At 43.7% G+C, this 13,080-nt stretch overlaps 1 protein-coding gene and 1 non-coding gene across 2 annotated transcripts in view; both read left to right on the forward strand.

Annotated features, from left to right (window-relative positions):
• The window catches only part of LOC100567683 (myosin-6), a 39,363-nt gene extending 26,570 nt beyond the window's left edge, over positions 1–12,793 (forward strand). The window contains exons 23-41 of the mRNA XM_062958154.1: positions 369–497; positions 1,300–1,542; positions 2,112–2,288; positions 2,605–2,750; positions 3,241–3,331; positions 3,996–4,385; positions 5,071–5,197; positions 5,317–5,435; positions 5,553–5,749; positions 6,999–7,182; positions 7,813–7,978; positions 8,129–8,253; positions 8,477–8,785; positions 8,921–9,124; positions 9,642–9,767; positions 10,225–10,500; positions 11,001–11,096; positions 11,522–11,656; positions 12,655–12,793. Of these exons, the coding sequence (XP_062814224.1) occupies positions 369–497; positions 1,300–1,542; positions 2,112–2,288; positions 2,605–2,750; positions 3,241–3,331; positions 3,996–4,385; positions 5,071–5,197; positions 5,317–5,435; positions 5,553–5,749; positions 6,999–7,182; positions 7,813–7,978; positions 8,129–8,253; positions 8,477–8,785; positions 8,921–9,124; positions 9,642–9,767; positions 10,225–10,500; positions 11,001–11,096; positions 11,522–11,656; positions 12,655–12,675 (3,261 nt within the window). The 3' untranslated portion in view covers positions 12,676–12,793. The remainder of the gene's footprint in view (positions 1–368; positions 498–1,299; positions 1,543–2,111; positions 2,289–2,604; positions 2,751–3,240; positions 3,332–3,995; positions 4,386–5,070; positions 5,198–5,316; positions 5,436–5,552; positions 5,750–6,998; positions 7,183–7,812; positions 7,979–8,128; positions 8,254–8,476; positions 8,786–8,920; positions 9,125–9,641; positions 9,768–10,224; positions 10,501–11,000; positions 11,097–11,521; positions 11,657–12,654) is intronic.
• Positions 6,495–6,584, forward strand: mir208 (microRNA mir-208). The gene has a single exon (NR_129917.1). It is a non-coding gene; the product is annotated as a microRNA mir-208 (primary transcript).
• Positions 12,794–13,080: the final 287 nt, after the last annotated feature.

A 13,080-nucleotide genomic window follows, 5' to 3' on the forward strand; every position in this document is an offset into this window, starting at 1 on the left:
AGAAAGATCAAGAATCCACCCAGGAATCTCATTCTTAAGCTCTGGAACTCTGACATGGAGCTGTGCTTTGTATGCTTGATGGGACAGCATCCAGATTGGTCAAAGTTACACAGAGTCTCACCTGTTGTGCCTACATGGCCATTCTCTACTAGATATGGGCCTCTGGAAAGTCTTCCAAAATTGGAATTTGCCCTCTTACTAAAAAGAGGATGGGTCATGAGGAACACGCTCAAATATGGCTCTCTATATTTACAATCCAAAGTTGAAAAATTCAGGAACAAATCTATCACTTGAGCCTCTTTTAACACAGCAATGTCTGAACTGACTGAGTCTGAAAATGTTGACTGTCTCTTCTATATCCTCTACAGACGATGAAGGAGGAGTTTGCGAGGCTGAAAGAAGCTCTGGAGAAATCCGAAACACGAAGAAAAGAACTGGAGGAGAAGATGGTATCTCTCCTGCAAGAAAAGAATGACCTGCAATTGCAAGTTCAGGCTGTGAGTAGGTTTAGTGGGTCAGTAGATTTGGATCCATCTTTCCCCTTCCAGTTCTACCCTACACATGCTCTTTTATTTGGACTAAGTAGTGACTATTCGGGTGATAACTTCTAATAGATCTCCCATTGTGTTGGACTTTTGACCACAATGGCTGAGGATTCTTGTGGCATTGTGGGGGCCTTCAACCACATATTGGAGTGGATAACTTGGATCTCAAGTTAAATTACACTGCCACTGCTAATAGATTTGATGTTTTATTGCCTGTCTATTGTCATTGTCTCTGGTTCTCAAATGGCCAAAAAGGGAAATAGTTTCTGCCTGCATTGAAATCTCTCTACACCAGTGGTTCTTAATCTGTGGGTCCCCAGGTGTTTTGGCCTACAACTCCCAGAAATCCCAGCCAGTTTACCAGCTGTACGGATTTCCGGGAGTTGAAGGCCAAAACATCTGGGGACCCACAGGTTGAGAACCATTGCTCTACACAATCTTAACTAACAACAGACATAGCATCTAAAACAATATGTAGGCGTGACTCCAACATCTTCAGTTTCCTGATGAAGAAGTTTCAAAATATTGCCTTGAGTCCTCTTAGGGGTGGAGAAAAGCGGGGTAGAAATTAGGTAAATAAATAAATAAATTACACAATTGTGCTTTTTAGTTGTGCAATAAAGCTATTTGGGTGATTTGGGACTGGTATGTTTTGGGAGCACAGTTGCTCATCATAATTGATTAGGGTTATAGGAGTTGTAGTCCATGCCAAGTTGGGGTCAAGCTTGAAGCATTCTTCTTCTTCCCCTTCCAGGAGCAAGACAACCTGAATGACGCAGAGGAACGGTGTGACCAGCTGATCAAAAACAAGATCCAGCTGGAGGCCAAGGTGAAAGAGATGACCGAACGGATGGAGGATGAGGAAGAGATGAATGCTGAACTGACGGCCAAGAAGCGGAAGCTGGAGGATGAATGCTCAGAGCTGAAGAAGGATATTGATGACCTGGAGCTCACCTTGGCCAAAGTGGAAAAGGAGAAGCACGCGACAGAGAACAAGGTGAGCAGAAAATAGCAGTAAGGCAAGCTGAGAGTAAGGATAGAAATAATATTTCAGAGTTCAAAATGGTTGGAGAACAGTTTTTTTCATGTTGGGGAACCCTGATGAGAAGAATCCCAAACTGCCAAGAATCTTCACAGTTCAAGAATTATTCTGGTCAAAATTCGTATGTATTTGTTTTGTAAAGAAAACTATTGTCTGCACAGGACATAGCATTTTCTGCACAGAAAATAATATTTCTGCACAAAAATGCTGTTATTTTGGGTATTATTCTGCACAGAATTCACACATGCTTGATTTACGTAGAACTAGGCCTATAGCTGCCAGACTCTTCCAGCCAGTTTGTCCCACAAGGATTCCTAGAGTTGTAGTTTGAAGGTGCCACAATGAACTATAGTAAACTATTGGGTGTTGGTTATTTCTTGGGTTCCAAATATCTCTGGAGTTTCTTCCTATCAATGTGCCTTCGTGAAGCTGGTTGGATGAATTTGCACTGGCAAACTGCAGTTAAGACTTTTCTTTTCCCTTCCCACAACACCTTCTACCTTGGGAAATTTGGTCTTCTTCAGGTGAAAAACCTCACGGAGGAGATGGCTGGTCTGGATGAAATCATTGCCAAGCTAACGAAGGAGAAGAAGGCCTTGCAAGAGGCGCACCAGCAGGCTTTGGATGACCTCCAGGTTGAAGAAGACAAAGTCAATACGCTCTCCAAAGCCAAACTGAAGCTGGAACAGCAGGCAGATGATGTGAGTCAAAAAGCAATGTCAAAAACAATGGAAGACTGGATGTGAACACGTGAGGCTACCTTATCTGTAGTCAGACTTATCACCTAGCTTGAGCCTAGTCCAAGCATGGACTGCAGGTGTTTTGGGACAACATTGTCTGTTTTCCTTGGTCAGTAATGGAGTGTGTAGAATCAAGGTTGGGAGAGTTTGTGATCTAATATATATGAGGTTTATCAATAATTTAATTTCTGATTGAACTAGGGACTGGTAGTAAATGCCTTGCATATCCCCACTAAATTGCAGTCATTTTTCCTCTTCTTTGTTTCTTACTAAACAGTTGGAAGGCTCCCTGGAACAGGAGAGAAAAATCCGGATGGACCTGGAACGGTCCAAGAGGAAGCTTGAGGGAGACTTGAAACTTTTGCAGGAGAATGTAATGGATCTAGAAAATGACAAACAACAACTGGAAGAGAAAATGAAAAAGTAAGAAAGATTCTTCGTTCTCAGCACACTGGAACGTTTCACTATGAGGGATAGAAAGTAGTACAGTAAATGAGAGAAGATGTTGGATGGAAATCCTATAGACCAGAGCTTTCCAAACTGTGTATTGTGACATGTTGGTGTGTTGGCTGCAGTGTATAGGTGTGTTGTGCAAATGTTAATGAGAAATTACAAAAATCTTGAAAATGTATGTAACTATCTTGCAAATCATAGATTTTAAAAATATATAAATGAAAAGTTTTCATAAGATACATTGCATTCCCATACATTTCGTTATTACAATTTATGTACTTGTCCATATTTCCCATAAGACATTATTTTAACCCCTGAGTTACTGTACTGTGTCACGGAATGATGCATGTCTAAAAAGTAATCACCAATATGCAATGTTTGGAAAGCTCTGCTGTGGACCAAAGAGACAGAAGAGCAAGGCAGGGGAGAGAAGCTTACGTCCTGAAATGCTTTGTTGCAGGAAGGAATTTGATATCAACCAACAGAACAGCAAGATCGAAGATGAGCAGGCCCTGGCTGCACAGCTGCAGAAGAAACTGAAGGAACTACAAGTAAGTGGTCTTGGATGCTGAGCTTTGACACAGCCCTCAATTCCGAGACCATCCCATCTGCATTGCGGAATTATAGCAGTTTGATGCCATTTTAACTGCCATAGTTCCATCCTATGGAATCCTAGGATTTGGTTGTGTGTTCAGCTTTCTGACAGAGAAGGTTAAATATTTCACAAAACTTCACATCCAACATGGCAGCTAAAGTGGTTCGAAACTGTTCTACTTCTGCAGTGTGGATACAGCCTCAGGCTCAAAACCTCTGTGTTCAATCCCTCTATGCACCAGTGGTCTGGTTATAGACACCATTCTAGATTATTTATTTGCTCTAGAATGGCATTTAGAACTATTCATCTTATACCTAGAAGAATTAAAGACTATTTCCTCCTCTCCCTCAAAACTGGGGATTACCATTCTAGAACAGCCTTCTGCTCTAGAAATCTCCACAAACTTGGGAATTCCAGTCTAGAAAAGTCCTTGCTCTAGGATTCCCTACCCTACCCTACTCATTCTAGAGCTGCCCCATCAAAAACCTTGTAATTTGTTGCTGCCAAGATGGGAGTTGTTTAATGTAGAATAATGCAGGAGCACCAAAGACTGCACGCCAAACAACTAGATCTATTAACTGCCTGAACCCAGGAAATTATATTCCTTTCCCATGATTCAGGCACGGATTGAAGAGCTGGAAGAAGAGCTGGAGGCTGAGCGTGCCTCCCGGGCCAAAGTAGAGAAGCAGCGCTCCGAACTTTCGCGAGAGCTGGAGGAGATCAGTGAACGCTTGGAGGAAGCTGGTGGAGCCACTTCTGTCCAGGTTGAGCTGAACAAGAAGCGGGAGACTGAGTTTCAGAAGATGCGTCGGGACCTGGAGGAGGCGACCCTCCACCACGAGGCCACGGCCGCAGCCCTGCGTAAGAAACACGCCGACTCCGTGGCGGAGCTGGGCGAGCAAATCGACAACCTTCAACGTGTAAAGCAGAAGCTGGAGAAGGAGAAGAGCGAGCTGAAGCTAGAAATGGACGACCTAGGTTCCAACATGGAGCAACTGCTGAAAGCCAAGGTACTAGACAGGAGGAGGAGATAAAGCTAGTTAAAAGGAGCAAGCTATTCATTTTAAGGACATTTCACAGTTGGAAAGTGGTAAGATAATATAGTCAACTCTCCACATTTGCTGACGTTAGAGATTCAAGACCACTTCAAAAAGTGGGGGAAACATGAATAAAAGCTAGTTTTTACCCAAAAGAACATCCCTCTAGGAATCTCTAGATCCTTCAGTGTGACTTTATGGTGAAATTCCACCAGAAGTTCACCATAGAGCTCACTGGAGGCCCTAGAGATTCTTAGGGGGACCACATCAATTAAATACATGAATAATCAAATCTGCCAAAGTTAAACCCACAAGTGTTGAGGGACAACTATATCTTCTAGAATGGGGTAGGAAATGAGCCCTCTTCCCCCAATACTCAGAACCCCCTCAAATTTACCTCCAAAAGTCTCAACTCTCACAAGATATAAAATTTATTATTCTTATTATTGCTTATGTATAGAGTGCCATTGATGTACGTGGCATTTTAGAAGTCAAACAAGTTGAGGAGGCACCTCGGAATCCACCAGCTAGATGATTTTGGGGCTGTTCTTACTTGATGGGTTGATCCAGCTTCTTCTGGCTGGACAGTTGCTCACATATGGAACTAACCCTGCCTATTTCCAGCCTTCCTTGTTATTATATTTTCTCATGTCCACAGGTGAATTTGGAGAAAATTTGCCGTACCCTTGAGGATCAGTCCTCAGATTACCGAGCCAAGTTTGAGGAGACCCAACGGACCCTCAACGACACCAACACACAGCGGGCAAAGCTCCAGACTGAAAACGGTACTACCTTGTCTCCCATTAGCCCTTTTTTGAGCAACGGTTCCTGAGGTCAACACTGGTTGGGGAGAAGAGCATTCACAATCTTGAGGACTCTGTCTTTCCATTTTTACTGTCCACAGGAGAATTAAGCCGTCAATTAGAAGAGAAAGAAGCTCTCGTTTCTCAACTGACCCGAGGAAAACAGTCATACACACAACAAACGGAGGACCTGAAGAGACAGTTGGAAGAGGAGGCTAAGGTATGATAATGTCTTGGAAACAGTAGGTTAAGACCTAATGGTGGTTATGGAGAAAAGCCATGCAAAAATGGACAGAGGGAAATCAGTCAAATGTATGTGTATCTCTCTCTTCCTAAGGCCAAAAATGCTCTGGCACATGCGCTCCAGTCGGCCCGACATGACTGTGACTTGCTGAGAGAACAGTATGAGGAGGAGATGGAGGCCAAAGCAGAACTTCAGCGCATGCTCTCCAAGGCCAACTCTGAGGTGGCTCAGTGGAGGAATAAGTACGAGACCGATGCCATCCAGAGGACAGAGGAACTGGAGGAAGCCAAGTAAGTGTCCATGGATCAGAGCACCCAACTACTTATGGGAACCAGTCAATGCACAGCCTGCTGATCTGAGAGGGACATCTTGGCTTGAACATCAAGGTGAAGGAGAATAAGCCAAGGCATGGAAGAGCGAGAAGGTGGATCCACTCGGTCCCTGAGACTGAAGAATCAACAAGACTTGATTCTATGCTCAACACTGCAGGACACAGAAATTCTGCTGGAGGTTGGCCATAGAATCACACTGGAGGACCTAGAGATTCCTAAGGAGGTTTTCTTTCTAGGAATATCTTGATCCACTTCCCATGAAATGTCCAGCTCATACTAACCATAAAGCCATACTAGATGACCTAGAGATTCCTAGAAAGAACATATTAATCAAATCTTTGCCTGATCAAATCCACAAAAGTTAAACCCACAAATGTGGGCAATGGAATGTACAGGGTCACATCTGTTCTCTGGCCTGCTGGGTGTTGCATGCCTTCTAAGAGGTGAAGCTGATTTCTCCTGTAATTCCTTCCTTTGACCAGAGCTCACTGGTTGCATTTTATCCCCCTGACACCTGCAATGACCCTATCTTGGGACCTGTTTTGTGGTCTAATACTTCCCTGTTTTTCTTCTTCACTTTCTATCTCATCATCAGTTGGTTTGGTTCTTGCTTCCCCAGCTTCTTAATTCAATGGTGTACCCAACCCATCCCCCCCCCCCCCCGCCCTAAATACAATTTCCATGGACATCACTCTTCACAGGTGTTTCCTCTAACAAGGAAGCTTTTGGCTCGGGTTATATTTTAGAATGGCAGTGTATAAGACGAGCAAAAAGCTTGTTGGTTGGAGGAGAAGTCCCCATTTTAAAAGGCACCAAGGTAGGTGGATAGGAAACTGATCTGGGGGTGGCTTGACTTTGCTAACAGGGTGGGAATTATGTCTCTTTGAAACACTCAAGGCTAAAAAGCAGCCCACAAGCATCTTTCAGGCCATTATGGCTTGCTCTCCATTCCCTGTGTAGTTCCTTGTTAGTTCCCCATGGTACGTCATATACAGGTATATCATATGGAGCACAGAAATGGCTTCCTGGTATCCTCTGTTGATGTCATCAACTTTTCCCTGGGTCCTCCTAGTGATGTCATTCTTCTTTTCCCTGCCAACTTCTACCCTGAAGAAAAGATGGGAGAAATGACTTCTCTGTAGGTGATAGAAAGCAAAAATCTCCCTCCCCCATGGTAATTGGCTTGCTGTCGCCCACTGTACATCAGGAAGAAGCTGGCCCAGAGGCTACAAGATGCCGAGGAGGCAGTGGAGGCTGTGAATGCCAAGTGCTCCTCACTGGAGAAGACCAAACATCGTCTGCAGAATGAGATTGAAGACCTCATGGTGGACGTGGAGCGCTCAAATGCAGCTGCTGCCGTCCTGGACAAGAAGCAGAGGAACTTTGACAAGGTGAGGAACTCAGTTGTGGAGAAAGTAAAATGGATACAAAGAAGGACTGCCAAATCAAGTGTGTTCCAGGTCCTACATTTTTAGGGTGAGGACTGTAAGACCTTATCCCTACACCTTGTGATGTCATAGGAGACAAGCCTGGTAATATCCAATTGGGTCTTTCTGATCTGAAATTCTTTGGACCAAAAGTGTTTTGGATTTTGGATCTTTTCAGATTTTGGAATATTTGTATTTCTACATACGTACATAATGAGATATCTTGGAGATGGGACACTGGATGTTTCATGTATACCTTATATCAATAGTATGAAGGTCATTTTATTCAATATTTTAAATAATGTGTGCACACTGAATTATGAGAAAGCAAAGGACAATTATAGTGGACAATTTCAAATTTTGGAATTCTGAAAAGGGATGCTCAATGAGCATTGCTCACCCTGTAATACAATGCTTTAATCATCAATCACAGTTGCTCAGAGAACTGTATGATATTAAACTAAACAGTCTAACAATGATATAAAAATATACAAACTTAAGTACAGTATACACATCATTTTCAAGGCAGTGCTCTCACCCTGAGATTCCTTGACCTGACCAGATGATCTCTCTTTCCCCCCTCTTTCCTATTAGATCCTCTCTGAAGCGAAGCAAAAGTATGAAGAGTCCCAAGCAGAACTGGAGGCGTCACAGAAGGAATCCCGCTCACTCAGCACTGAGCTCTTCAAGCTGAAGAATGCCTACGAGGAGGCCCTGGAACATCTGGACACCTTAAGGAGAGAGAACAAGAACTTGCAGGGTGAGTTAGGCTGAGGTGGGGACACAAAGAACTTCCAGAGAAGGACTCTTTTGGTCTTATGGCTCTTGAGTGCTTGGATCCATCATCCCTCAGTTGTATGTACCCATAGCTGAGTCCAAGCCAAGTCTCTTGCTTTTCTTCTCAACACAGAGGAGATATCCGACCTCACCGAACAGTTGAGTGAAGGATCTAAGAGCATGCATGAGCTGGAGAAGGTTCGGAAGCAGCTGGAAGCTGACAAAGCTGAGTTACAGGCTGCTCTGGAAGAGGCAGAGGTGAGAAAGAGAGCCAGGTTCTTGCTCCTCAAACTCTATTAATTCCATTAATTATCAAATGTTGTCGCTTCCCCCCAGTTTCATCCTTTTCTGCTCCTTCTCCTCATTTTTGGCCCACCAAATTTTAAGTCCTTTACACCATCAGCAGCCATCTCCTTCCATTTTCCCTCTTTTCCTTCTCCATTTGTTCTCTCCCTTTATGCATAATTTCCTTACTCCATAGGCATCTCTGGAGCATGAGGAAGGCAAGATTCTCCGAGCGCAACTGGAGTTCAGTCAGATCAAGGCCGACACTGAGCGCAAGCTAGCTGAGAAGGATGAGGAGATGGAGCAAGCCAAGCGCAACCACATGAGGATGATCGAATCACTCCAAGCTTCCCTGGATGCTGAGACTCGCAGCCGCAATGAGGCCCTGAGGGTCAAGAAGAAGATGGAGGGAGACCTCAATGAGATGGAGATCCAGCTTAGCCAAGCCAACCGGGTGGCGGTGGAAGCCCAGAAACACCTCAAGATTGCTCAGGCCCACCTCAAGGTAATGAGTCTTGAGATGATGGAGAGGTGTTTGAGAGGAGGACTATTCTCACTTGAGGAAAATAAAGGTTTAAATATAGTATTCTGACACCTTGAAATCAGTGTGCCCAAGGCTTTCCTCTCTTTGGTTGCGTAGGACAACCAGATCCAATTGGATGACGTCTTGAGAGCCAACGAAGACCTGAAGGAGAACATTGCTATAGTGGAAAGAAGGAATGCTCTTCTACAGGCTGAGCTGGAAGAGCTACGCAACGTGGTAGAGCAGACGGAGCGTGGCCGGAAACTGGCGGAACAGGAGTTGATCGAGGCCAGTGAGCGGGTCCAGCTCTTCCATTCCCAGGTGAGCAGGACTGCCTATCAGTAGATGAGCAGATCTTCTAATATCATCTTGAATGAGATATTATGTTATACAGCTTAGTGGGAAGTCACCTAAGGTCACAGTTGAATTCCTAGCCCTTGTTTGTTTCCATACTTGCCCTCCCTGATCAGGAAATGTGTGAGTGGAAGCAAAGATGGTTCCTGACAGTGTTATGTGGCTCCATCAGAGCTTCCTTATCTCTGTATTCTACTCAAATGGGGAAGGAGTGACATGGTTATTTGAACGGGTCAGAAGACAATCACCAAAAGCTCCCTTATTGTGATTGAAGGAAGGAGTAATTTGACCCCAACTCACCTACATCCCACCTCAGTTTTTGGTAATGCTTCTTATGATAACCAATATTGATTAGGTAGAGTTATGGGCGACCTGAGGAAAACTTCTGATTATACTGTAGTTATATTTGAGCTCTTTGCATGCTTGTTGTAACCACTATCCTACCTGGACTCTATCTTTTGATTCTTCTCCTCTTTCTCCACAGAACACCAGCCTCATCAACCAAAAGAAGAAGATGGAGTCGGATCTGTCCCAGCTTCAGTCGGAGGTGGAAGAAGCTGTGCAGGAATGCAGGAATGCCGAGGAGAAGGCCAAGAAAGCTATCACTGATGTGAGATGTTTCAAAGAAAATAAAATTATAGAAAGTGGGGCAAGGATAAGTAAACCTCATAATTTAAGCCTTTCCCCCCCATAACATTGCCTAAAATGAAACTGACCGACCTCACCCTTTTCCCCCTTCTCCTTTCTGGAATGATTATGAAAAATAAGAATTGCTTGCTAGGATCTCCTCATTCCTAAGAGTCCCTAATAACAATATTTCCCCTACTAGAAGATACTTTGAATTAAGGTAGGCAACCTACCGTCATTCAAAATGGTCATGTCTAATCAAAGACATGGCACTGGAGATGGACTTTTTATGTCTCCACTAGAAAGGAGAACACAGATGATTGCTGTCATATAGGTGTTAAAGGACTTAGCGCATGCAGTGAGTTTGCCAGACCAAAGGTTCTCCCGCTTTCTGCCTAAACTATGACCTTCATTTCTGTGTTGTCTCCTGAATGGAGCAGGCGGCCATGATGGCAGAGGAGCTGAAGAAAGAGCAGGACACCAGCGCACATCTGGAGAGGATGAAAAAGAACATGGAGCAGACCATCAAGGACCTCCAGATGCGTTTAGATGAAGCTGAACAGCTGGCCCTGAAGGGTGGAAAGAAGCAGCTCCAGAAATTAGAGGCCCGAGTGCGGGAGCTAGAGAATGAACTGGAGTCGGAGCAGAAGCGCAACGCAGAGAACGTCAAAGGGATGCGCAAGTTTGAGAGGCGCATCAAGGAGCTCACCTACCAAGTAAGTACAGGTCTTGAGTTCTTGCCTTCTGGTTGAGACAAGCTAGTTGTTGAGTTACAAGACAATGGTCTCAACCCTACTTTGCCACAGGGTATTATAAATATACATTGATAAGAGTTATGCCAGGACTATGTAACAACCAAACAGAATATGCTTTGAGAATCTCTTATCTGAAATGCTTAGGACCAGAAGTGTCCCATATTTTAAGATTGAGAGATCTTGGAGATGTGAGCAATGAATGCATCTACACTGTAGAATTAATGCACTTTGATACAACGTAATATTATGGAATCATAGGAGTTATAGTTTTACAAAGTCTTTACCATTCTCTTCAGAAAAAACTGATGTCTCACCAAGCTACAACTTCGATGATTCCATAGCATTGTTGGACCATGTGGATTTAGACAACCAAAGCAACCACAGCTTTGAACAAGGATGATATGTAGATGTAACTCAAGGTTTTGCTTCTCCTTCTCCTTGCAATTTTTCCCCATGTGCAGACAGAGGAAGACAAGAAAAATTTGTTGAGACTCCAAGATCTGGTGGACAAGCTGCAGCTGAAGGTCAAAGCTTATAAGAGACAGGCGGAAGAAGCGGTGAGTTCTTGGATCCATCCTACAATTTTCCTCTGCCCTTCTCAGAGACAATTCCAAAATATTGGAGATACTAGAGCGAACTGTAGCCCCATTTCATGGTCTCTTCTCCTTTCTGAATCAAAATATGTTCTGCTGAACATATATCGCTGGATTGGTCAGATTAAATGTTATCCCATATTTGGCAAAAGCTTTCACAGATCCAACGATTTACGTCTACATCTTGCAAACTGGCCTAGTGGTGTTTCAGAAAGTGTGATAAAACTCTTTAAAACCCAGCCATGCTTTGCAATACAGAGTCTGTATAATGTGATCGAATTCTGCCAAACTTCGTAGGCCTTTGGCTCATTCTCTGCAAAACCTTTGGCGAAATCACAAATGGTTCACCAGGTAAATAAATGCTCTTGATTTGGGTCCCTCTCCACCAGGAAGAGCAGGCCAACACCAACCTGGCCAAGTTCCGGAAGGTCCAACATGAGCTGGATGAAGCCGAAGAACGGGCCGACATCGCCGAGTCCCAAGTGAACAAGCTGAAGGCCAAAACCCGGGACGTGGGAGGAAAGGTGAGTAGCCTGGCTCAAGTGAGGAAGAAGAAGGGTCTGGCAGAGAAACTTGCAATGACAACCAGCGGGGACCACCTGCCCATCTTTCTCTGCCTCTGCTTCTTCTCACTCTTTCCCAATTGCATGCCTTCCTTCTCGTATTTTTAGTGTCCACCCTCCTTATTTGTCTTGCATTTTCTCCTTGTGCCTGTGGGGGGGGGGGGGGTCACAATAATGACTTTGTGGGCCACATATGGCCTACAAGCAGGTTACATGTTGCCTATCCCTTCAACACAACAGTTAGCTTTTGTCCAACATAGTGTCACACCTGGAGGACCTCGGCCAAAACCACACTGCCACATAACCCAGTTTCTGAATCCCGATGATCTGATTTGAACTGGATTATATGAGTCTATATGGCCATATAATCCAGTTCAAAGCAGATAATCTGTCTTATATGGCTGTGTAGATGGGGCCTCAGAATCTAAGTCCTTCAGTGGAATCCTGTGGTCAACTTCTAGTAGTGATGTAGTGGTTTGAATTTGCCATTACGTTTACACATGAAACTAGTAAATGGCTTTCATGTACAGTAGAGTCTCACTTATCCAACATTCTAGATTATCCAACGCATTTTTGTAGTCAATGTTTTCAATATATCGTGATATTTTGGTGCTAAATTTGTAAATACAGTAATTACTACATAGCATTAATGTGTAATGAACTACTTTTTCTGTCAAATTTGTTGTATAACATGATGTTTTAGTGCTTAATTTGTAAAATCATAACCTATTTGGATGTTTAATAGGCTTTTTCTTAATCTCTCCTTATTATCCAACATATTCGCTTATCCAATGTTCTGCCGGCCCGTTTATGTTGGATAAGTGAGACTCTACTGTATTTTCAAATAGATCTTCTTTTACTTCCCCCTTTTGCTAATCTTAATGTATGGGTTAATGAACTAGGCTATTCTTTCCTTCTTTTTCCCCTTTACTTGACGGTTCCTCCTTTTCCATTTTCAGAAACTTCATGAAGAAGAGTGAGCTTGGAAGTCCACAGCAGTGATGACCTTCCAAACTGTTTTTCTGATTCAGCACAGTTAGAGCATCATGAATAAAGCTTAATATAGTGTCATGAATAAAGTTAAACAGCAAACTGAAATCTCCATTTACCATTTACTTCATTCATGGAACAAAGCAGGTTGGGTTGTGTTACCTGTTGAAATGAGATATAACAGAGTTGCCATTCTGTACCTTTAAGGGACCCCAGTGCCATCAGCTGAACTTCTGAACTTGCTGACCGAAAGGTCAGTAATTCAAATCTGGGAAGCGGGGTGAGTTCCTGCTGTTAGCCCCAGCTTTTGCCAGCCTAACAATTTGAACACATGCAAATGTGAGTAGATCAATAAGTACCCCTCCCGCGGGAAGGTGACGGCACTTCATGCAGTC

The sequence above is a fragment of the Anolis carolinensis genome, chromosome 6, assembly GCF_035594765.1.
Source record: "Anolis carolinensis isolate JA03-04 chromosome 6, rAnoCar3.1.pri, whole genome shotgun sequence".
NCBI lineage: Eukaryota > Metazoa > Chordata > Lepidosauria > Squamata > Dactyloidae > Anolis > Anolis carolinensis.